The sequence below is a fragment of the Carlito syrichta genome, unplaced genomic scaffold (assembly GCF_000164805.1).
Source record: "Carlito syrichta isolate Samal-C Ts95f unplaced genomic scaffold, Tarsius_syrichta-2.0.1 Scaffold302449, whole genome shotgun sequence".
In the NCBI taxonomy this organism is placed as follows: Eukaryota; Metazoa; Chordata; class Mammalia; order Primates; family Tarsiidae; genus Carlito; species Carlito syrichta.
In genome coordinates this window covers 420,933-444,980 of record NW_007246545.1, presented here as the reverse complement: position 1 = coordinate 444,980, position 24,048 = coordinate 420,933, and the positions used below count along the sequence as shown (strand labels likewise).

Below are 24,048 nucleotides of genomic sequence, written 5' to 3'. Positions count from 1 at the left end.
TTAATTTCTGCTGCCAAACTTCATAATTTAGGCTATATAAAATATAAATGACTGAGAAGCAAGAAGGCAACAAACCACAGGGCCAATAGCCTTGCAGAAACATAAAGACAACAACAAAATGCATTAATGCTGGTTGTAGAATGAAAGGTAACCACACAATTTTTATAAACAATAGTATAGAAAACTTCATGCATAAAATAGCATGTAATGTGAGAATCAATTGCTTTAGAGTTGTATTTGGTGAACATCACCACACAACACTAAATAGCCTTTACAAAGTGCGTTAATAGCCATCAATCCTGCTTTAGCATATTAGAATTTCAAGCATACTTACCTACATATAGGTAAAAAAAGACCCTGACATTCAGTTGCACAAGAACCAAAAGGTAGGGTTGAAGAGGAAACACCAGCTAAAAGTTTTCAAAATCAATTAGAAATAGTGTTTATCAAAAGAACTAACAAATTTAAAGTCACAAAATATATCAAATTCTTCATCCAAATGCACTAAATGAGAGGAAAAAAACCAAACCAACAAAAAACCAGAGACAAGAATAGGATACATTATAAAAGTAAAGAACTGTCATTATTTATTTGTTCTATATCAGGACAAACATCCAACTATTATATGACCACATAAAAACAAGTCTTACCTTGCTGTGAAGGTGAAATATCAGGTTTACTTCTTACATGTATTAAACAACTTTCTGTTGATTTATATTCAACTTGCTTAACATCCTGGTCTTTCTTTTGTTGTTGGTACTAAATAATTTAAGACATAAGGTCATAATATTTTTAAGTTTTTTTGTTTGTTTGTTTGTTTGTTTTTTTTTGAGTTGGAGTCTCACTCTGTCACCCAGACTGGAGTGCAGTGGCCGCTTCCGGCCACCGCAGCCTCGCCTGCTGGGCACCTGAGATCCTTCCACCTCAGCCTTCCGAGCAGCCGGAATTACAAGCATGCGCTACCACGCCCGGCTGATTTTTTGATTTATTGTAGAGATGAGGTCTCGCTGCCCAGGCGGGTCTCGAACCCGCGGGCTCAGGCAATCCACTCACCTCAGCCTCCCAAAGGCGCGGGATTACAGGCTGAGCCACCGAGCCCAGCTTAAGTTATTTTTAAAACTCTGAGTAGTCAAATTATTCAGGCATCTATTATATAAAATTTTAATAATATGCTTGCTTCCTAATTCCCCTTTTTGTCATTTAGTTCTTTATTAGTACTTCAACTAATAAATAGGTTGTAGAATATATATTATAAAAAAGATATTGCAAAAAAAAATCTTTAAAAAGATTTGGATATATATAAAGATTTAAAATATTTAACCATTTCTATTTTTATTAGAGAATTCAGAGCTACTTATAAATCAAACTACATTTATACATACATGATGGATTTAGACAGGATAAGAACTTAATTTGGCTGCAAACTCTTCCATATAACCATTTTTTTGCATAAAATGAAAATCTGCATAATGTACTGCAATTTTCAAAGAGCTTTTATACATAGTAACATCATTTAATTCTCACAAGTGTGAGTAGGTACTGTTATCTTCCATTTGCCAATCAAGAAACAAATGCTCCATCATAAGCCTTATCATCTCTTCCTTACCTATAACCTAACCAGATCTGAACTTTACAGTAGTCATAAATCTCTTAATCTCACATCACAGTCTGTGACGACTTTAGCTATTTTCTTTCTTCCTTTTCCTGTTTTATGAACTTAATTGTGAATGAGCCCCTGAAAACAGTTATCAGATATATTTTAACAGGAACTTAAAAAGACATCTCTGGACCACTATCAATAAATACAACCAGAGAAGAATCTGAAATACCCGTCCATATGAACTCAGATGTAACCACTCCAGCTCTGGCAGGCCCCTCTTTACAGAGTGGTAAAAATGAGTAGCTTAGACTGTAGTAATAATAACTTGCCTTAACCCTGAGCTTTCAAGTTTAGGGTCATTAGTCACATAGGTGTCTGCCTAGAAGGAAATATTATTTTTGGTGAGTATTTCTAAGATGGGTACTTGTGTCCCTACTTACCCACAGTGAATAAGAGCTGTGAACCCAGGAGCTAAACTGCTTGTGTTCAAATCTGGTTAAGCCATTTTCTAGCTTTGATAATGAGCAAGTTACTTAAGTCCTCAATACCTCAATTTCCTCATTCATAAGAAGGGGCTAATAATAATAATAACTACCTCATTGGTTGTTATAAGGATTAAATGAGTTAAAAAATGTAAAGAACTTAGAACAGTTTCTGGCACTATAAATAAATGTGAGCTATTATTACTAACCATACTTTCTTGCTAGCCAAAGAAATGTACCAATGGAATTTTTTGAGGCCCATCCTTCTGGTAATACTTCATACTATTAATTCCAAACAAGTCAACAATTAAAGGCAAGCAATCCTTCTTTTATTTTTTTAAACATTTTGATTGAGATATAAGTGATAGATAATAAACTGCACATATTTAAATCGTACAATTTGCTAAGTTTTGGCATATGTATATACCCATAAAACCATCACCATAATCAAAATAATAATGATGACGGGCATGGTGGCTCATGCCTGTTATCCCAGCACTAAGCCGAGGTGGGAGAATTGCTTGAGGCCAGCAGTTTGAGACCAGTCTGAACAACATAGCAAGATCTCATCTCTACAAAAAATATAAGAATTAGCCAGGTGTTGTGGTGTATGCCTATAGTCCCAGCGACTCAACAGGCTGAGGCAGAAGGATCGCTTGAGCCCAAGAGGTTGAGGTTGCAGTGAGCCACAATCATGCCACTGAACTCTAGTCTGGGCAACAGAGTAAGATAGTCTAAAAAATAAGTAAATAATAATTTAAAAATAATATAATGAATATATCCATCAATCTCAAAAGTTTTCTCATACTCTTTTGTATTTACTCCCTCTTGTCCTCCCCATCTCCACCCCTTACACCATCCCCAGGAAAATAATTGAAATGCTTTGTTACTATAGATTAGTTTGATTTTCTAGAATTTTATATAAATGAAAGAATAGAGCATGGGTTTCTTTTTTGGGGGGAGGGGTCTGGCTTCTTTCACTCAACATAACTTTCGTAAGAATCATCCATGTTATTGTCTGTATTAATAGTTCACGCCTTCTTGTTACTTAGTACAGGATATACCACAGTTTGTCCAATTCACCAGCTGATGGGTCATTTATGTTGTTTCCAGTTTTTGACTACTACAAATATAAAGTTGCTATAAATATTCATGAACAAGTCTTCATGTACACATATGTTTTAGTTTCTCTTGGGAAACTAGGAGTGAAATGCATAGCTCATATGGTGGGTGTACACTTTTTTAAGAAACTGCCAAGCTCTTTTCCAAAGTGGTTGGATCATTTTACATTTCCAATAGCAATGTACAAGAGCTCAGTTGCTCCACATCCTTGCCAACACTCGGCCTGATAGTCTTTTAAATTTTAGATATTCTAATGGGTGTACAGTGGTATTTCACTGTGGTTTTACTTAGCATTTTCCTATTGAATAACACTGTTGAGAATCTTTTTATGTGCCTCCTTCCCATTCATTAATCTTCTATGGATAAAGTATCTGCCTAAATTGTTTGTTCATTTTTATATTGGATTGATTTCTTAATATTGAGGTTCTGTGAGTTCCTTATGTATTCTGGATACAAGTCTTTTATCAGATAAGTGATTTGTAAATTTTTCCTCACAGTCTGTGGCTTGCCTTTTCATTCTCTTAAAGTGTGTTTTGAACAGTAGAAGTTCTTATTTTTGGTAGAAACAATTCAAAAAACCATTTTTTCATGAATAGTAGTTTTGGTATCACATCTAAGAAATGTTTGCCTAACTCATGGTGACAAAAAGCTTTATTTTATACAGAAGTTATTAACAATATTTGTTCACCATTAACTAATTTTTCCCGATCCTTGCTTGATCATAGGTGCTCCATAAACAATCTTTATCTTTTTTTTTTTTTCTTTCTTTGAGTTGGGAGTCTCACTCTGTTGCCCAGACTGGAGTGCAGTGGCCACTCCCGGCCACTGCAGCCTCAACCTGCTGGGCTCTGGCAATCCTTCCGCCTCAGTCTTCCAAATAGCTGGAATATTTATCTTATATATTATCTGTTTGCAACCTTAACACCATGCATTCCTGCACCATACCATGCAATTAACACTTATTAAATGAATTAATCAAAAATGAATAATGAACTTCCAGTATACAAATACAAATTTGTATTTAATAACATGAACATTTTTTACATTAACATCTTGGAGAGTAATTGTCCTATTTTTTCAGTACATAAGATTGCACAGGCCATTGGCTTCACTCAGTATGAAATTTCTTGCACTTTCATGGAAAACATTTTATAAATGTTGTAATAAACATTTGTGGAGTACCTACTCTGTGCAAATTACTGAGCTAGTATTGCATAGAGAAAGAATGAAAATAGCTACCCTACTATCTATATATGTTATTTTTATTCGTTAATTCAAAAAATGAGACTAGGTAATGTGTTCAAAAACACAGATAGAAACTGGCTGAGATTTATATCCAGGCTCTAGTTAGTAAATAAAGGAGGCAAGATTTGAGGCTACCTCACTCCAAAGACTACACTCTTGAAGAGCACCATGCTAAGGCAATACAGTTACAATTCTCATTCTAAGTAAAGTACAAGTGCAATTAGTTTGGTACCTGAGAAAAATCTCCCGCAGCCACTGGTAAAATAATATCATTTTCTTGTGCTGTCAGAAGTGTTGTGGGAAGAACACGGTTAAAATTTGGATGCAACTCCAATTCCTTCAAACTCATTGGACCGTGACTAGCAAATTCATCTGCATAAATACCACCTGTTATCAAAAATGCAGACCAAAGGTGAAAGTAAATTGTTAAAAATTATCTTAGAAAATGAACAAGTGATCAAGTAAAACTACCAATATTTCATATCTGCTAAATGAGAAATAGCAATATACTTCAAATAAAAACAGCTTCATTGCAATTGAAACCAAAGCTCATAGAGAACACAAAAGTATCTATGCTCAATAAATCTATGGAATATTCTAAGTAAAGTTCTAATCACCAAGGTGCCCATGCAGTCCAGCCCTAATGCCCTCCCACACTACCTCCTAACACTCCTAACTTACCTTTTCTATCACTAAGAGTCAGTAGAATACTTTATATCTAAAATGTAACTTTAAAGGGTAATCTCCTGGCTAGTAATGGTTGGCATTGCTTTGCTCTATGCTATAAATATTATTCTTCAAATAAACAAATTCTTCTTTTTTCTCACAAATTCTAAATGGCATCTTGATCAAATCAACAAAAAGATGTTAAGCGTCGAGCTATCTATATAGCTAATAAGAATATCACCATACTACTGGGAAACTATGGGGGGGAGGGAGATGGGATTAACAGTCGCAAATATCTGTCTGCGGATGGGGAAACACCTCTTATCAACAGGGTGCCTGAATGAAACATAATTGTACACCTAACCCTTAACTGTACCCCACAAAATCATAATAAAAAATATTGATTAAAAAAAAAAAGAATATCACCATACATTTGTATTGCACCTTATACTCCAAGCACGTTCACACAAAAGTACATTATCTCATTTAATTTAAACTTCACAGTCATTCTTTAAGGTGTCTTTCACTGTCAAAACTAAAGTCCAGAGAAGTTAGCTGACTATTCAAAACTCAGAGAGCTGGTAAGAAGCACTGAGAGGGCAACCCCCACAAGTACCCTTCCACTGTGAGAGTTCTTCTGTTCTCTCAATAAATCCTGCTTTCTCAAAAAAACAAACAAACAAAAAAAACACAGAGAAATTAAGTACTGCTCTTTATTTCACATTCTTGCTAAAATATTTCTATGAAAATTCTTTTTCCTAAGTAATGGAAACCTTTTAAATATAGTATATCTCATTTTGATGAATAGAAATAGACCTAAGAGTTACACACAAACTAAATTGTTTTAAATGAAAAATATATTAAAGACACCACAGTATTTTCCACGGCAAGGCAACCTGTTGACAATTTCCTAGGTATTACAAATAATCACACTGATTGATCTTTTATGTTAATCTAGGTTTTTAAGGAGGTTTTGCAAAAAATCAAATACATATGTAGTGTTTTAATTTTTACCATTACAGTATTAAATCTGTATAAAACAATTTAACAAAACTATTACCTGGTTAATTCTCATGTAATTATCTAGCATTAGATTAATTTAAATAATGGTAATAATACCCATAGAGGAACGAATGTTCCAGGCCTTATATTTGCATCTTTATATTCTGATATGTAATTTTCTATTCCTATGTTACTTGTTCAACATTTTCCTAAGACTGTTTGGCAAATGGATTAAAATAAAAGAATTAGCGGCCGGGCTCAGTGGCTCAGCCTGTAATCCCACGCCTTTGGGAGGCTGAGGTGACTGGATTGCCTGAGCCCGCAGGTTCGAGACCCGCCTGGGCAGCAAGACCTCATTCTCTACAATAAATTTTAAAAAAATCAGCCGGGCGTGGTAGCATATGCCAGTAATTCCGGCTACTTGAAAGGCTGAGGCGGAAGGATCGCCCCAGCAAGTCGAGGCTGCAGTGGCCAGGAGCAGCCACTGCACTCCAGTCTGGGTGACAGCGTGAGACTCCAAAAAAAAAAAAAAGAATTAGCACATTTAATGTTAAATAGGGAAGATATTAAAAAGTATTTTTGCTGTTACAGTATATATCTAGGAAACCCAAGAGACTCTAATGAGAAAAAAGAACTCTATTAGAATGAGAATTTAATAATGTGACTGGATGCCAGATAAATATCTAAAAATGATTTGCTTTTCTCTATAAAGAAAAGCTGTGGCCGGGCTTGGTGGCTCAGCCTGTAATCCCAGCACTTTGGAAGGTCAAGGTGAGTGGATTGCCTGAGCCCACGGGTTCGAGACCCACCTGGACAACTTGGTGAGACCTCGTCTCTACAATAAATAAAAAAAATTAGCCAGGTGTGGTAGCGCGTGCTTGCAGTTCTGGCTACTTGGAAGGTTGAGGGGAAGGATTGCCAGAGTCCAGCAGGTAGAGGCTGCGGTGGCCGGGGGCGTGCCACACTCCAATCTGAGTGACAGAGTGAGACTTCAACTCAAAAAAAAAAAGAAAAGCTAAATTTCTATACGGCAATATAATGAAGCCATGCAAACACAGAAAATATAAACAATAGAAATATCTAATTGTATTATAAAATTTTAATTATATAACAAAAAAGACTGTAAACAATGTCAATGAATATAATAAAAATTTGGAAAAAGATACCTGCAATACAGAGAATAGAAAACACCTAAAATATAAAAATAGCTTAAAATGTTACCACCAAAAATTTAGAACCTCACAGATGGGAGAAGAGTTTAATAAGATCAAATCCAAATGGCCAACAAATGTATGCATGAAAAGACATATAAACTCACCAGTAGTCAGAAACATATCTTTATATTCCAACTGATAAAAGTAAAAAAAAAAGTAACAAACACAATTTCAGGGGATGCAGGTAAAGGGTTCTAATAAACAGCTGATAAAAATAAATTGGTTTAGCTGGGCATGTTGGTTCACACCTGTAATCCCAGCATTTTGGGAGGTCAAGGTAGGAGGACTGCTTGAGCCCAGGAGTTCAACACCAGTCTAGGCAATATAGTGAGACCTCATCTCTAGAAAAAAAAATTGTAAAAGTTGGCCGGGCATGATGGCTTATGCCTGTAGTCCTAGCTACTTGGGAGGCTGAGGCAGAAGGATCACCTAAGCCCAGGAGATCAAAGCTGCAATAAGCCAGGATCACTCCAGCCTGGGTGACAGAATGAGAATCCAACTCAAAAAATAAAAACAAATAAACTGGCTTAAACTTGCAAGAAAGCAACGTGGCATTATATATTTCTTTTTCTTTTTCTTTTTTTTTGTTGAGTTGGAGTCTTACTCTGTCGCCCAGACTGGAGTGCAGTGGCCGCTCCCGGCCACCACAGCCTCGACCTGCTGGGCTCCAGCGATCCTTCCGCCTCAGTCTTCCAAGTAGCTGGAACTACAGGCGCGCGCTACCATGCCCGGTTCATTTTGATTTATTGTAGAGATGAGGTCTCGCCAACTTGCCCAGGCGGGTCTTGAACCTGTGGGCTCAGGCAATCCACCCACCTCAGCCTCCCAAAGGTGCGGGATTACAGGCTGAGCCACCGAGCCCAGCTGGCATTATATATTTCTAACTTAAAGATATATTTGTCCTTGGATCCAATAACTACTCCTGAAAAGCTTTTTTAGAAATATAAAATGCAACAATATGGTAGGATTCATGTGTATATTTACTCTAGCATTGTTTATAGTGTAGAAAATGGTAAGAAAGTAAATATCCATAAGTAGAGAAATAACTAAATAAATTATTAGAAATCCACACCGTAAAGTTTTGTGCAATCATTAAAATAATAAATTTAAGCAATACCAGTTGATCTGGAGTAATCTACAGGATTTACTGGGAAAAAACAAAATGCAAGCAAGTGTACATGACATGATCCAATATGTAAAACAATGGCAATCACAGACATCATATATATTGCATGTGTGTGTATGTGTGTGTGTGTCTAATTATATGTGTAAGAAAAACCAGGAAAGTTACATACCAGAACCTTCACATGGGTTATCTGGGATAAAGCATACATGGGACAGGAAAAAAGTGGGGGAGAAAGGGGATGTAGAGGGCACTCAAAAGTGCTAATAGCTTTCACATCATACAACACCTATCACTGAACAGCTATTTACTTAGTTCTATGCACCACCTATCCTGCTAGATGACAAGGATATGACAGTGAACAAGATAAAGTCCCCACCCTCATGTGAGATTACAAATCAGTGTGATAAGAACAACATTAGACAGGTGACATTATAGGATTACATAGAATACATATGACAGGTACCTAATCCAGGGATAAGGAGTCAGAAAAGCATTCCATGACAGCAGTCACAACAATGCTAAAGTTGCTGTGTCTTCTAACAAGCATGACCATTGAGTGCAGGTGTCTGGTCTATATAATGCAACTTAGAGCTCTGTAAGAGGGACACTTAAAATATTTCTCATTTAAACCAAATTTAGTTTAATTAATCATAACTGGAAATCCCAAATTCTACTTTTCTAGAATTGTATTGTAATAGAAAGCAACTGTGACAAACTTTCAGAGAAGACTAAATTCACCTGAAATAGAATGCAGCAGCAATTTTTGATCTGGTATATCTAACAGATTATTTCTTTTTATGAAAGTCAAAGGCACCTCAAATTCACTATGTATAAAATTCCACTCATCCTATTTCCTCCTAGTTCTGTCCTTCCTCCGTATTCCCTTTCTCTCAATGAATGAGAGGACCATCTATCCAATCATTCTAGTCAGAAACCTAGAGATTTCTTAGACTTTCTCCTTCTTTTGTACCTCTCACATTCAAATTAATTCCTATCCATTCTCCTTCTAAATTGTCTCTCAAATCTCCCTTTTATATATCCTCACTGTTGAATAATGTCTCATCAGGCTTATTTTAATAGTTGTCTAATCAGGCTCCTGCCTCCAGTCTTAACCCTTCCAATCTATCCATCACATTGCACCTCAGATGATTTTGCTAAATAAAAGGCAAGTATGATCATATTACTCATTTACTTATAATCTTTCATGGATTCATGAATATCACACAACACTCAGGATTAACAGAAATTTAAGACTGAATTTTCCACGGGAATAAATATAAACTAAGATTATGATTACTTTCCATTTTGTGCATAAATGAATTCTTATTGTCTTAGAGTAGATCTCAAAACTACTTGATACATATCCAAGGATTTTCATGACCTGGTTTCTGTTTACTCTTGCAGTTTCATTGTATCCTAAATTCTAATTCACTGACAAAGTATTATCTTTCTCTGATTAAGCCTTGCTGTTTTTTGACCATGTCCACTCTCTCACTGCATATTCTGCCTGGAAGGACCCTCCTCACTTACCATATGGCAAACATCTACTCATTTTTGAGGATTTACTTTAAGTAAGACTCCCCTTACCTATGAAGTCTTTCCCAAATGCCTTCTCCAACTACAACTGTCCTGTACCGCTATTTTTTATGGACTTCTTCTCAGTAACGACAGTAACTTACTGCATGTTCTTGTCTTCTTATCTACTAGCTCTACTGAAGAAAAGCCTCATTGTGGACAGGACCTAATCAAATTTCATGTTCCTGATACCTCAACACATGCTCAGAGCACAGCAGGCACTAAAAAAATATTCTGAATAAATGAATGAACAAACTGGAACACTCTTGGCATAATTCACTATCTAGCTAATTCCTTTAAGATTCAATTTCACAGCCGGACTCACACTGCACTCCAGTCTGGGCAACAGAGTGAGACTCCAACTCAAAAAAAAAAAAAAAAAAAAAAAAAGAAAATACAAAAACAAGCCGGGCTTGGTGGCTCAGCCTGTAATCCCAGCACTTTGGGAGGCTGAGGTTAGTGGATTGCCTGAGCCCGCGGGTTCGAAACCCGCCTGGGCAACTTGGTGAGACCTCATCTCTACAATAAATCAAAATGAGCTGGGTGTGGTAGCGCGCGCCTGTAGTTCCAGCTACTTGGAAGGCTGAGGCGGAAGGATCACTGGAGCCCAGCAGGTGGAGGCTGCGGTGGCCAGGAGCGGCCATTGCACTCCAGTCTGGGTGGCAGAGTGAGACTCAAACTCAAAAAAAAAAAAAAAAAAGATTCAGTTTCACATTGCTTCTTGTAGAAAACCTTTTCTAAGCCCTCATGTGTGGGTTGAGTTCCTCTTCTGCACGCCCATGGCAGTCTGTGTTACTGCTCTAATCACACAATATTAACATTATTTGTTTATGTCTCTTGCACTAGGTTTGTAAACTTCCTTGAAAGCAGATGTCTATTATCTTTGAATCTTGAGGGCTTAATGTTGTACTAATATAGTTCTAAGTAGTACATAGTAGGTATTCAATACAGGTTTTCTGAGTAAATAAACAGCTGTGATTGGTACTAAATGCCAGGGTCCACATAATTCACTCAAGATACCAGCTTCCATTTTAGGGTTCCCAAGACAACTCTCAATGCTGATTTTGCACCTTTTAGTTGCTCAACCCAACCTGAGAGGCTCAGGTATAGAGAAAGTAGCAGGGGACTACAGGTTGCAAATAGGACACTTTCTGAAAATTAGAAGGACTATGGGAGAGACAAAGTAAAAACAAATGAGCATCTGTCAGCAAAATTATTAAAAATCAAGATAAGAGGTATGATATTAGACACCAGCAGAGAATCTTGACACAAGAGGAACAAATTAGTTCTCTACAGATAAAGTTATTATAGGCAACTATGGATAGTTTCTGGCCCTATCGGGTATGTATGAGAAGGTACGCTTACATACTCCAAGCATTATTAAAGAGAACACTCACCATGTGCCAAGCACTGTGCTTACTACTTTACATGCAATGTCATTTATTATCCCTGATACCCTTATGAGGTAGATACTATTACCTCCAAGATAGCCAATGCTCCCTGCCTGCTGAATCCACATCTTTTTGGAGTTCCTTCTTATATTGTTACAGGACTGGTCTGTGTTATCAGTAGAATATGGCAGAAGTGATGGTATGTCACTGTGGAGATTAGGCTATAAAGACTATGGTTTCCATCTCAACTATTCACTTTCTTTCAGGCCAGTCATTCTGGGAGAAGCCTGCAGTAACAGCCACATGAGTGAGCTTGGATAGTGGATCCTCCAACCCTAGCCAAACCTTCAGATGACCTCAGTCCAAGCCAATAGCTTGACTGCAACCTCAGAAGAGATCCTGACAAGCTCCTAGCTAAGCCATGATCATTATTACTTTCAAAGATATGTCAGATGTTTGTTGCCTTCAGCTGCTAAATTTGCAGGTAATTTGTTACATAGCAACAGATAACCAATAACTATTATCCCCACTTGAGAGGTAAGAAAATTTGGATTCAGGAACGATAAGATTCTTGACCAAACATACATAGAGCTGGCATTCAAACCCATTTCTGAAGCTCTAAAAGCCTAATTTCTTAGCCACTTTGGTATACGGTCTCATATATATGCTCAGTCTTATGTCACATTGCTTATTTGTTCCAATTAAATTAAACAAATACCTAAAATATACCTAATAGTAAAAATACACTATACCGTAGGTAATCTGCTAAGTGCCACCAGAGAAATAAGAAAGGACTAAATAGGTTATCTCCTCATGGATTTTATTCTAAACAATTTAACAAGTATTTGCTCTCAAGTACCTAGTAGCTCTCCGGTGATCTGTGAGAGCCGTCTAGTGTCAATTCTGTTGAATTGCAACCTGCACAGTTAACAAAATAAATGTAAAAGTCACATTTTATACGATTTGAATCCTATTAATTTGAAAGAATGTAAAGCATTGAGTACTCTATGTCCAAAATGTACACAGTAAAAAATGAGAAATAATGCCAATTTTTACATTTATTCAGTCTTAAATTTCTCGATTCTAAATGACATAAGGTATTCATTCAATATATGAGGGGGGATGCAAAAAAAAAAAAAAAGTAACCCAGAATAATCTTTTGGAGGGCAGGCCCTTTGTAGTACACTTGGAATTTGTTCCTCCGGACAATGGCCAACCAAAGTTTTTAATCTGGAAGTTTTGAGAAGGTTGCATCACAATTTGCAGAAGAAACAGCCTGAGTTGTGGCAGACAGATTCTTCCACCATGAAAACATACCTACCCACACTACGCTGAATGTTCAGTAGTGTAGGACCAAAAACAGCATGATCTCTGAGACCCCTCACTATTCACCCAATCTTAATCTGAACAACTTTTTTTTGTTTCCTCGGATGGAAAAAGTCCTCAAAGGGAAATGTTTTGCCCAGATGGCAAAGGTAAAACAAAAAATGACAAAAGCACAAAAAGGCATCTAAACTGACAAGTTCAAAAACTGTTTTAAGCAGTGGAAAAAGCATCTCGATAGGTGTATTGCATCACATGGAGAGTATTTTGAAGGTGACTGAAATTTAAATATGTCAGAATAAATTCACAATTTTTAATTAATAAATTCCAGGGTTTTTGGGTCCCCCCCTCATGAAACTAGCAATCTAAATACTCTATACGGATGGTTTTCTAACTTCAGGCATTTCCTTTTCTGATCTCTGGCAAATCCGTATATCTTCAGAAGTTTCTTTTTCTTAAGAGAAAATAGGCATGGAAAAATCAGATAACATATATCAGATAACATATTCGAGAATACAGTTGATCCTCATTAATCTGCAAATTACAAATTTGCTAAAATTTATTTGTAACCCCCAAATCAATACTTGGAGTACTTTCATGGTCATTCATGGACATGTGCAGAGTGGTGAAAACTTGAATTGCCTAATGTGCACTTTCCCAGTAAGGCTGAACAAGGTTGCATTCTGTGTATGTTGCAGGCTCGCTCTGCTGCCCAGACTGGAATGCAGTGGCACATACATGACTACTGCAGCCTTGACCTGCTGGGCTCCCGTGATCCTTTTGCCTCAGCCTTCCAAGTCGCTGGAACTACAGGCATGCACCACCACGCCTAGCTAATTTTTTTTTAAATTATGGAGATGAAGTCTCACCAAATTTCCCAGGATGGTCTCGAACCCCTTGCCTCCATCTCCCAAAGATTACAGGCATAAGCCACCATGCTCAGCTTACATTCTGCTTTCTTATTTTGGCTCTTAAACAAGTGACATTTTCACAGTATATTTAATGCCGTGCTTTTCACATTTTGTGTTTTCACTGTTTGTTTATTTATTTATTTATTTTTATTTTTATTTTAAAGATGTAGGGTACAATTCAGGGTTCAGATTTCACTGTTTAAAAATGTCCCCTCCCAAGCATAGTGTTGAAGTACTGTCTAGTACTCTTAAGCACAAGAAGCCTGATGTGTCTTATGGAGAAAATAAGGTGTTACACTTCCTTCAGGCAAGAGTTATAGTGCTAGATAGTTCAGTGGCTGTGAGTTCAATATTAAGAATCAGCAATATATATTAAAGAAGGTTTTTAAGCAGAAACACACATAAAACCAGGTTATTTACTGATCAGTTGATTAAAATGTTATGACCAGAGGTTCGTGGGAGCCTAAACCTGTATGTTCTTGATAATGACAGAATATAACTACCACAAATGAAAATCAACTGTACATGCTAGTAACTGGTATTCTCTATTCTATCCTCATTTCCAAGGTATTACAACAGGAAGTTTAGTTATTCAAGGTTTGAAGTAGTCCTGAGTGGACTGAGCACTACATCTGAAATTCATACGGTGTAAAGAGTAAGTTTCTATAGTATTATCTAATTAAACTTTGTTCTATACACAAAGATGGGCTAGTAATAGTTTCCTAGCATATATTAAAATGAAAGCATCAGCCGGGCTCAGTGGCTCAGCCTGTAATCCTGCGCCTTTGGGAGGCTGAGGTGAGTTCGAGACCCGCCTGGGCAGCGAGACCTCATCTCTACAATAAATCAAAAAATCAGCCGGGCGTGGTAGCGCATGCCTGTAATTCCAGCTACTTGGAAGGCTGAGGCGGAAGGATCGCCAGAGCCCAGCAGGTCGAGGCTGCGGTGGCCGGGAGCAGCCACTGCACTACAGTCTAGGCGACAGAGTGAGACTCCAACTAAAAAAAAAAAAAAAAAAAAAAAAAAAATGAAAGCATCACTATTAAAATTTTTAAGCATACATATAGGTATTATCAAAACTATCTCATGTACCACCTAATGGTTCATGTATCGACACTGATAGATAAATCACATTTGGGCAAACATTGCTGTAGATACCATAGAAAAAGTTATTATCAAACTTTTCAATTATGAAGATCCCTTTTAATAAATTTTGCAAGCTCCCCTCTGAAAGTAGTTATACTTTTCCTCAATTCAGATTAGAAATACTACTATAGATTATAATACAAAACAGTATATAGCACTTAGCATGGAAACAGTACAGAGAAAGTGTGATGGCATATAAAATGAATATTTTAACAGATGATCCATCAAGAAACAATATTTTGGTTATACCTGAAACTGTGTTAAATTGTTGAGATAACGGCTTAGAATCACATTGAAGACCCAGAGACTCTGCATTAGTGACAGGTTGCTGCCTCCACGGAGGATGTTCCGATAAGATGTTCTTTGCTGCCACTGGCCGGGGCCTCTGTCCTTCATTAAGTTCACCCACACTGTTTTCCAAGTCCTTTAAGCAGTAGAAACATTTTTAAAAACTATTATATATTAAAATCAAGTCAAACAGAAAATATTTGTCAAATATCACAATCTATACCATTTGACTGCTTGGAAAGTACTTTAGAAAGTACTGATTATGCCACCTATAGATTACTTGCAAGGAAAGTTTAAAAAGTTAGTTTAATAAGACATTTAAGTGAAAGGCTTTGTTTTTAATTTTTTAAATGAAGTTAACATTATCTGTTTTTGAACTTCCAATTAAATAGCAATAAAACATAAGAAAAATTTGATTGTAATTTTTTTAAAAATTAGAAAATGTAGTTTATGTAAAAGTAAATTAGAGAGAGTGAAGATTCACCTCCCCAAGGTGGGGAGGAGGCCAAAGCCAGGAAGCATGACGACAGCCACAGCTCAAAGAGCACATAGCCACACCAGAGTCTAGAAAGGCTATGGCCCTTGATCATAATTTAAAGTACTAAATGCTGGTGTACCTTATGCATTGTTCATACAACTTAAAATTAGAATAACTAAAAATTTCTCTCTCATTCTTCATGCATAAAAATTGCCTGACTTTACCTGAATGATGACCATTTGTATACCTAATCCTGATTTGTACCACACATCTTTAAAATAAAGTAACAAATAAATTCTAAAAAATTGCTTAAAGGTTTTTAGTGTGAACTTTGCAATCTAACAATTGATGAAGAGAAAAATATACCATAAGCAGCATAAAGACTGTCCTTAAGTAAAAATTATATTTTTTACAAGTACACAGATTGAAGAAGGCTACTTTAATATGTTTTAAAATCATATCTAAGTAATGAGGGACTTATTATATTTTCTTTCTGTATTAAAAATGATATATCCAGCCGGATTCGGTGGCTCAGCCTGTAATCCCGCGCTTTGGGAGGTCGAGGTGAGTGGATTGCCTGAGCCCGCGGGATTGAGACCCGCCTGGGTAACTTGGCGAGACCTCACCTCTACAATAAATAAAAAATTAGCCAGGTGTGGTAGCGTGCACCTATAATTCCGGCTACTTGGAAGGCTGAGGCAGAAGGATCACCAGAGCCCAGCAGGTTGAGGCTGCGGTGACCAGGAGTGGCCACTGCACTCCAGTCTGGGCGTCAGAGTGAGACTCCAACTCAAAAAAAAAAAAAAAAAAAAGATATATCCTAGTCACTAGTACATTTTATGACTTGGAGATATTCGAATTAATGAATTTGCTAATCAAAGATTGAATAAAAATTCCAATACCCCAAAGCTCTCACGTTTCTCATTCAAAAGGGGTTTAGACCAGGTGTGGTGGCTCACGCCTATAATCCCAGCACTTCTGGAGGCTAAGGCAGGAAGACTGCTTGAGCCCAAGAGATTGAGACCAGCATGGGCAACATAGCGAGATTTCATCTCTTTCCCCTTAATTCACCTCTCTCCCCCTTTCCTCCTTTCTTCCTCTATCCCTCTCTTAGCTTACTGGTTTCTACTAAGCATCTTCATTTGATGAGAAGTATGAGAGTACTTTCCTGAGTTTAGCAACACAGCTATCATATTTTTCCAGTGAAATCAATTTTTGGTCAATAGCTAACTGAAGTTGCAGAAAATTTAATTATTTCTTAGTAAGAAGGGATAAGTTTTTATATTTTCTACTACTATATTTTATATCTTCTGCCTTTCCTAATCATTAATAATTTTAAGAATAAAAATAGAAGCCGGGCTTGGTGGCTCAGCCTGTAATCTCGCACCTTTGGGAGGCTGAGGTGAGTGGATTGCCTGAGCCCGCGGGTTCGAGACCCGCCTGGGCAGCGAGACCTCATCTCTACAATAAATCAAAAAATCAGCCGGGCGTGGTAGTGCATGCCTGTAATTCCGGCTACTCGGAAGGCTGAGGTGGAAGGATCGCCAGAGCCCAGCAGGCGAGGCTATGGTGGCCGGGAGTAGCCGCTGCACTCCAGGCTGGGCGACAGTGAGACTCCAACTCAAAAAATAAAAAAAGAATAAAAATAGAAAATAGGCTGGGCACAGTGGTTCAAGCCTGTAATCCTAGCACTTTGGGAGGCAGAGGCAAAAAGGATTGTCTGAGCACAAGTGTTTCAGACCAGCCTGGGCAACTTGGTGAGACCTCGTCTCTACAATAAATCAAAAAAGAAGCTGGGCGTGGTAGTTCCAGCTACTTGAAAGGCTGAGGCAGGATTGCCTGAGCCCAGCAGGCCGAGGCTGCAGCGGCCGTGAGCATTCCACTGCACTTGAGCCTGGGCAACAGAGTGAGACTCTGACCACGCTCCCCTCGCAAAAAAGAAAAGAAAATGTAACTGACCATCTCCTTGGGTCCTACGTAGTCTTCAGATCTCCAGTTCAACCAAAGCCAGTTTCACATTCTTTCAAGCAAAGACAACTAGTAGAATAGAAAGGGCACTAAATAGAGATCAAGAATCCTAGTTCCACCTCCATCATTAATGAGACTGAGTGATGAAGCTATACACTTCCACCTGGAATTTCCTTAAGCACCTGAAATTGATGTGTCAAACTGAACCACTATCTTCCCAACAAAACTTAGCACTCTTCTCTACATTTCTAAGCCAACAACTACATAATTACCCACCCAGAAAACCAAGGTAGAAACCTCTAGATTATCCTTAAAAAATTCTTCTTCCTTACCACCCTTAAGCAATGACCAATTACTGTCAGCGCCCTTCAATTTAAGTCTCCCTCCTCTCTACATCTGTGGTAACTGTCTTTGTTCACGATCTCATTTTCTCATGCTGGAACCCTCTAAACCAGTGGTATTCTAACAGATCTCCCATTTCTTCCTCAATTGTCCATGGCTCAATACTCCTTCCTAAATATCTTAGCAGGTGACTCCCTTGCCCAAAAACCTTCAGGAGCTCCACAGTGCCCAAGCCTTGCCATGGCCTAAATAAAAGTTTCTTTATGATCATCTAGTTCAATATACTTCTCCAGATTATCTGACTCTATATCTAAAGTTCTAGCCACTGTGAGATTTTCAACACTTTTTAAATAAGCCCTAATATTTTTTGGCTCTTGTCCTTTGACATATGCTATTTCTGGCTTCTGAAATGTCCTTCCTTTTCATTGCTGCTCACAAAGTCCTACTCAGTCTTTAAAGACCTAGATCAGTATTAATATCCTGTAGAAAGCTATCCAACTCTAGGCAGAGTCTTCCCTCCTCTGTGCTCACAAAGGACAAATATAGCTATTTGATCAGTTATTACCAGTGAATAATTACTTATTTAAGCCCTTGTCTTCCTCCATGACCGGAAACTACTTAAAAGGGTCATCTTTTGGTCATTTTTGTATCTTCTCCAAGGTTGTATCTGGTAGATACTCAGTAAATAGTTGCAGAAACAAAGCTTCAGTTTTTTTCAACTATAGAATAAGAGGGCTAGAATAGATGGTCTAAATTCCTTTCAGTTATAAAACTCTACAGTTCTATGATTCTAGGTTAATGTTGCTACAATACTGACCCCTGAATAAATAAATATTTATTTATTAGCATGTTTTAACTAAAAGTAGAAATATTTTAACTTTTTCCTATATCTATATCTAACCAAAAAAATCATTAAGGTTAAAAAGTACCTCCGAGCCGGGCACGGTGGCTCACGCCTGTAATCCCAGCACTTTGGAAGGCGGAGGGAGAGGACTGCCTGAGCTCAGGGCTTCAAGGCCAGCCTGGGCAACTTGGTGAGACATCGTCTCTACAATAAATAAAAAAATTAGCCAGGTGTGGTGGTGTACACCTGTAGTTCCAGCTACATGGAAGGCTAAGGGAGAATGACTGCCTGAGCACAGCAAGTTGAAGCTGTGGTGGCCATAAGCATGCCACTCCAGCATGGGTGACAGAGTGAGACTTAAAAAAAAAAAGTACCTCCAAATGATAGACTGCTTGCTGAAACACTAATGATTCCTGGTTCTGTTTAGCATGAAGAGAAAGAATTGTATCTGTAGTCACTTGTCCTTCACTGGGAGGATCATCTTCCTAAAAGAAACATAAAGACAATTAATACAACAAAAGATGTTAGTAAGTAATTGCATTTTTCTCAATGTATGATTAATAAAAACAACAGTCATCACATGATGATTTTTTTGGACAGATGTATTCTTTTTTTTTTTGAGTTGGAGTCTCACTCTGTCGCCAGACTGGAATGTAGTGGCCGCTCCCCGCCACCACAGCCTTGACCTGCTGAGCTCCGGCAATCCTTCCGCCTCAGCCTTCCAAGTAGCTGTAACTACAGGTGCGCGCTACCATGCCCGGCTAATTTTTTTGATTTATCGTAGAGACGAGGTCTCGCCAAGTTGCCCAGGCGGGTCTCGAACCCTCGGGCTCAGGCAACAGATGGTTTCTTTATTTTTCATTTAGTTTTCACTTTCATTTGACTATAATAAAAACCCTTTATATTTGCCTCAAATATAAACAACAGTATAACCCTAATTTGGTAACATGTAAACTGGAGATTTATTATAAAAACATGAAAATTGAACCATCTGTCCCATGCAATTTTGTTACAGTGATTAATAAATATTTTCTTTGATGCCATCAAGTCTTTGGCTCACACAGTTTCCAACTTCCTATTTATGCAGTACACAAAGCAATGCTACAATGTGGCAATGGGGGTAAAAACTACAAAGAGCCCCTCCATGACTCTTTGCCTTTGAGCTGACATCTGGCTTACTTGGCTAGGGAGCAGAGACTGAGTGCCCTCACTGGAGCACCCTGTAAATGCTTCCTCATGTCCTACAACAGACCTGTTCCAACATGAGGGCCAGTGTGGGCCTCAGAGTCAGACATTGGATTCCCTTGTAAATAGAGGTTATTAACACAATCTTAAGTTCATTCAGAGTTTTATTTATTTATTTGTTTGTTTGTTTAGAGTCAGAGTCTTACTCTGTCACCCAGGCTGGAATACAGTGGCACGTTCACGGCCACCCCAGTGTCGACTTGCTGGACTCAGGCGAACCTTCTGCCTCAGTCTTCCAAGTAGCCGGAACTACAGGTGTGCGCTACGATGCCTGGCTAATTTTTTTTTATATATTGTAGAGACAAGGTCTCACCAAGTTGCCCAGACTGGTCTGAGACCCATGGGCTCAGGCAATCCTCTTGCCTCAGTCTCCCAAAGTGCTGGGATTACAGGTTTGAGCCACCACACCCAGCAATTGTTTTATTTTTTTAAAGAAATAAAGTTTATTAACTTGGGACTATAAGTCCATATTCCCTAGTTGTATATAAATGTCTACTGGTACATGACTCCAATCTATTATGGATTTTTCCAGATTGTTATTTTACATTTGACTTCATTATGAATTTGTAGCATATCTGATTTAGCCACAGTAAAAATATCAAATTATAATTTAGTTTCAAACACAGAAAAGAAACAAGTTATAATTTGGTCTCAATTCAGTTTAGCTATTTAATTTAAAGAAACTTAAACATGCTTTGGCATCTGATAAAGTTCTAAGAATGGATAAAAATGCTACAATGGCATATTAAGTAGGCCAAAATGTTAGTATAGTGCTTCTCTGAAAAATAAAGATATCTCATTTATGCCTTCTTCCCATATTGCTTCATAAAAGCGACTGCACTATCTTTATAGTTGACCCAACCAATTACTTGAGGTAAATAATCACTGCTAAAAAATTAATTGTTTCAGATCTGGCACACTGACTCATGCTTGTAATCTCAGTACTTTGAGAGGCTAGGAATTCAAGGTTGCAGTGAGCTATTATTGTGCCACTGCACTCCAGCCTGGGTGACAGAACAAGATCCTGTCTCAAAAAATATTAACTGTCCCATTCAAATCTTATTAAAAAACTCTTTAATGAAGCGTTTTTATACTCTTGTGTGAAATAACATTTTTTTTAAAGTTACAATAATGGTAGCAAAATATGTGAATAAATAAATGTACATTATAGTTGAGAACAATTACCTTTCCTTGCTTAGGTTGTTTGAAAATATATAAAAAATAAAAAATTTTATTCCTTAAAAGTCTTTTCAGGCTGGGCTCGGTGGCTCAAACTGTAATCCCCGCGCTTTGGGAGGCCGAGGTGAGTGAATTGCCTGAGCCCGCGGGATTGAGACACGCCTGGACAACTTGGCGAGACATCATCTCTACAATAAATCAAAAATTAGCTGGGCGTGGTAGCACACACCTGTAGTTCCAGCTACTTGGAAGGCTGAAGCGGAAGGATCGCCGGAGCCCAGCAGGTAGAGGTTGCAGTGGCCGGGAGTGGCCACTGCACTCCAGTCTGGGTGACAGAGTGAGACTCTGACTCAGAAAAAAAGAAAAAAGAAAAAGGCTTTTCAAAGGAAAATTTCTCTACTATAATTTCTGTATGAAACTTACATTATATATAATATATTTTAAATGCCAATTTTTTTCTTCTGAAGACTAGATAATAACTAGGAAGGGTCAGTATTCTTGGATCTTACTTGTCTTTCTTTTTCAGTCATTAAATTTTTATATTCATTAGCACAAAAGATTATAATAATGGTTAGGGGAAAACAAATGTAATACAAGAAAGTTGGTTTGAGGAGCTAAGATCCGGCCTAAAATATTGTAATGACAACATAAGCAGGTGAAATTTATCACTGAACTAGATTTCATTATCTAATTTCATTAAATGTGTATTTTTCCTTTTTTTAATCTTTTGTAGAACTCACAGTCTATAAATGTGTATTCTTTGACTAGTGAAGCCACGGAAGTTAATAATACTTTTTAAAAATTCTCACAGGCCTGAATGAAACGTACTTGTATACCTAACCCTTAACTGTACCCCACAACACCATAATAAAAAATATTGAATATTTTTTCCAAAAAAAATAAATAAAATTCTCAGTTATGATAAATTATATAATGAAATGTGTACGAAACCTTAAATTATTTAAGGATATTTTACTAAATTTTGTATCTATAACTTAAATAATTGAGAAGACACCTAATAAATGGCAACAAGTTTGTCAAGATGCTCCTTTGTCAGAATTCAATGTTGGAATAAATCATTCCTTACCATTTCAAGAGCATCACGTAGAGTGCTGGATAAGCTATCATTTAGGTTTGTCAGACATAATCCTCCATCTCCTAAAACTAGAAAATAAAATGTAGAAATTTAGAAAAAAGAAGAAACATAAATTTAGTTAATAATCTGACCATAAAGCCATAGAACGTCACATTTAAACTTACACCACAATGAAAATATTGGCAAAATACAAGTAATTCACAAACTACTCAATCTCACCAGCTTTTTAAAAAGTGCAACTTATAACAAAGATGAGATTTTTTGTTTTATCTACCAGCTTGTCAGAAATTAAAAAGAACTATAAATGTCAACTATAGCTATGTAATTGAGAAATGGACATTCCTACAGACTGATGATGTAATTAAATCTGATTACAATTGTAAGCTAAAAACCTTTTAAGTTGGCAATGTATCTGTACTTTAAATTGCACTCAGCATTTCCACTTCTAGGCATGTATTCTAAGGAAATTATCAGATAAGTGCACAAAGACATGTATATGTGCAAGGATGGTCACTGTGTTTGTACAGCCTGGAAATACTGAAAACAGTCTAGCCGGGCTCAGTGGCTCAGCCTGTAATCCCACGCCTTTGGGAGGCTGAGGTGAGTGGATTGCCTGAGCCTGCAGGTTCGAGACCCGCCTGGGCAACTTGGCGAGACCTCATCTCTACAATAAATCAAAAATTAGCTGGGCGTGGTAGCGCGTATCTGTAGTTCCAGCTACTTCGAAGGCTGAGGCGGAAGGATCGCCGGAGCCCAGTAGGTCGAGGCTGCGGTGGCCGGGAACGGCCACTGCACTCCAGTCTGGGCGACAGAGTGAGACTTCAACTCAAAAAAAAAAAAAAAAAAAAAGCAACAAAAAACAATCTAAATGCCCTGCACTAAGGCCTTTAAATAGACTACACAGTCATTTAAAAAACGAAGTAAATCTATATGAACTGATATTGAAAGATGTCCACAATATATTATTAAGCAAAAAATTTATGCTTCAAAACAATATACATAGTATGATCCTATCTCAAAGATAAACATACACATAATATGCATGTATTTAGGTGATTATATATGCATGAACAAAAAAAAGACTTGAAGGGCATACACCAAACTGTTAAGGATGATATTCTTTCTGGAGGGTGATTTTACTTTCTGAAATTAAGACACAGAAAAGTTAACTAAATTACACAGATCCCCTATTCTTTTTAGTATACCATGTTAAATCTTTCAAATTAACTAAAAACACTTTAAACAGAAAAATATTACTTAGGGAATCATCATAATCTAACCAATGAAATCTATTAATATAAATTAACTTACTCTTGGAAGCCAATTTTTTACCATAGCTACATAAAATTTCTCCTTCAGAGATGGTTCTAACTAGAGTTTCCGTTTCAGTGACACTCAAGGTGCTTTCCAGTGTTGACGAACCAGAATTTGGTGTCTGTGAGGGGGAAGGAGCCTTGGTGCTGGCAGAAAATGGTGTAAGGGGAACTGGCTCTGGAGGTGCAGGCTGAGCAGGGAAATCCATACTCTCAGGTTCTTCATCCTTAGCCACAGACATTACACTAAGAAGATAAAGGCATATTTTGAACTTATTAGGTCACTGAAGGCCTACATTCACTTTGATATAAAAAAATTGACTCAACGGTACTATGTCTCCTTTAGCAAGGTATTTCTATAATCTGCACGCCTAAAACTATCAGGATCTATTTTTCTAAAATTGTTTTTATGCTTTAATCATAGGCCATCTTGAAAGCTCTTCTGGCCATAAAATGAATCTACAAAAGGACATACAGTAATATAAACTGATC

The 24,048-nt window shown here is 37.4% G+C and overlaps 1 protein-coding gene across 1 annotated transcript in view; it reads right to left on the bottom strand.

Annotated features, from left to right (window-relative positions):
• Positions 1-24,048, bottom strand: part of KIAA0586 (KIAA0586 ortholog) — a 110,441-nt gene that overhangs the window by 31,054 nt on the left and 55,339 nt on the right. Inside the window, exons 25-30 of the mRNA XM_008056687.2 lie at positions 23,555-23,802; positions 22,235-22,311; positions 19,098-19,208; positions 15,053-15,227; positions 4,682-4,836; positions 651-759 (exon numbers count right to left, since the gene is read on the bottom strand). Coding sequence (XP_008054878.1) covers positions 651-759; positions 4,682-4,836; positions 15,053-15,227; positions 19,098-19,208; positions 22,235-22,311; positions 23,555-23,802 — 875 coding nt within the window. The remainder of the gene's footprint in view (positions 1-650; positions 760-4,681; positions 4,837-15,052; positions 15,228-19,097; positions 19,209-22,234; positions 22,312-23,554; positions 23,803-24,048) is intronic.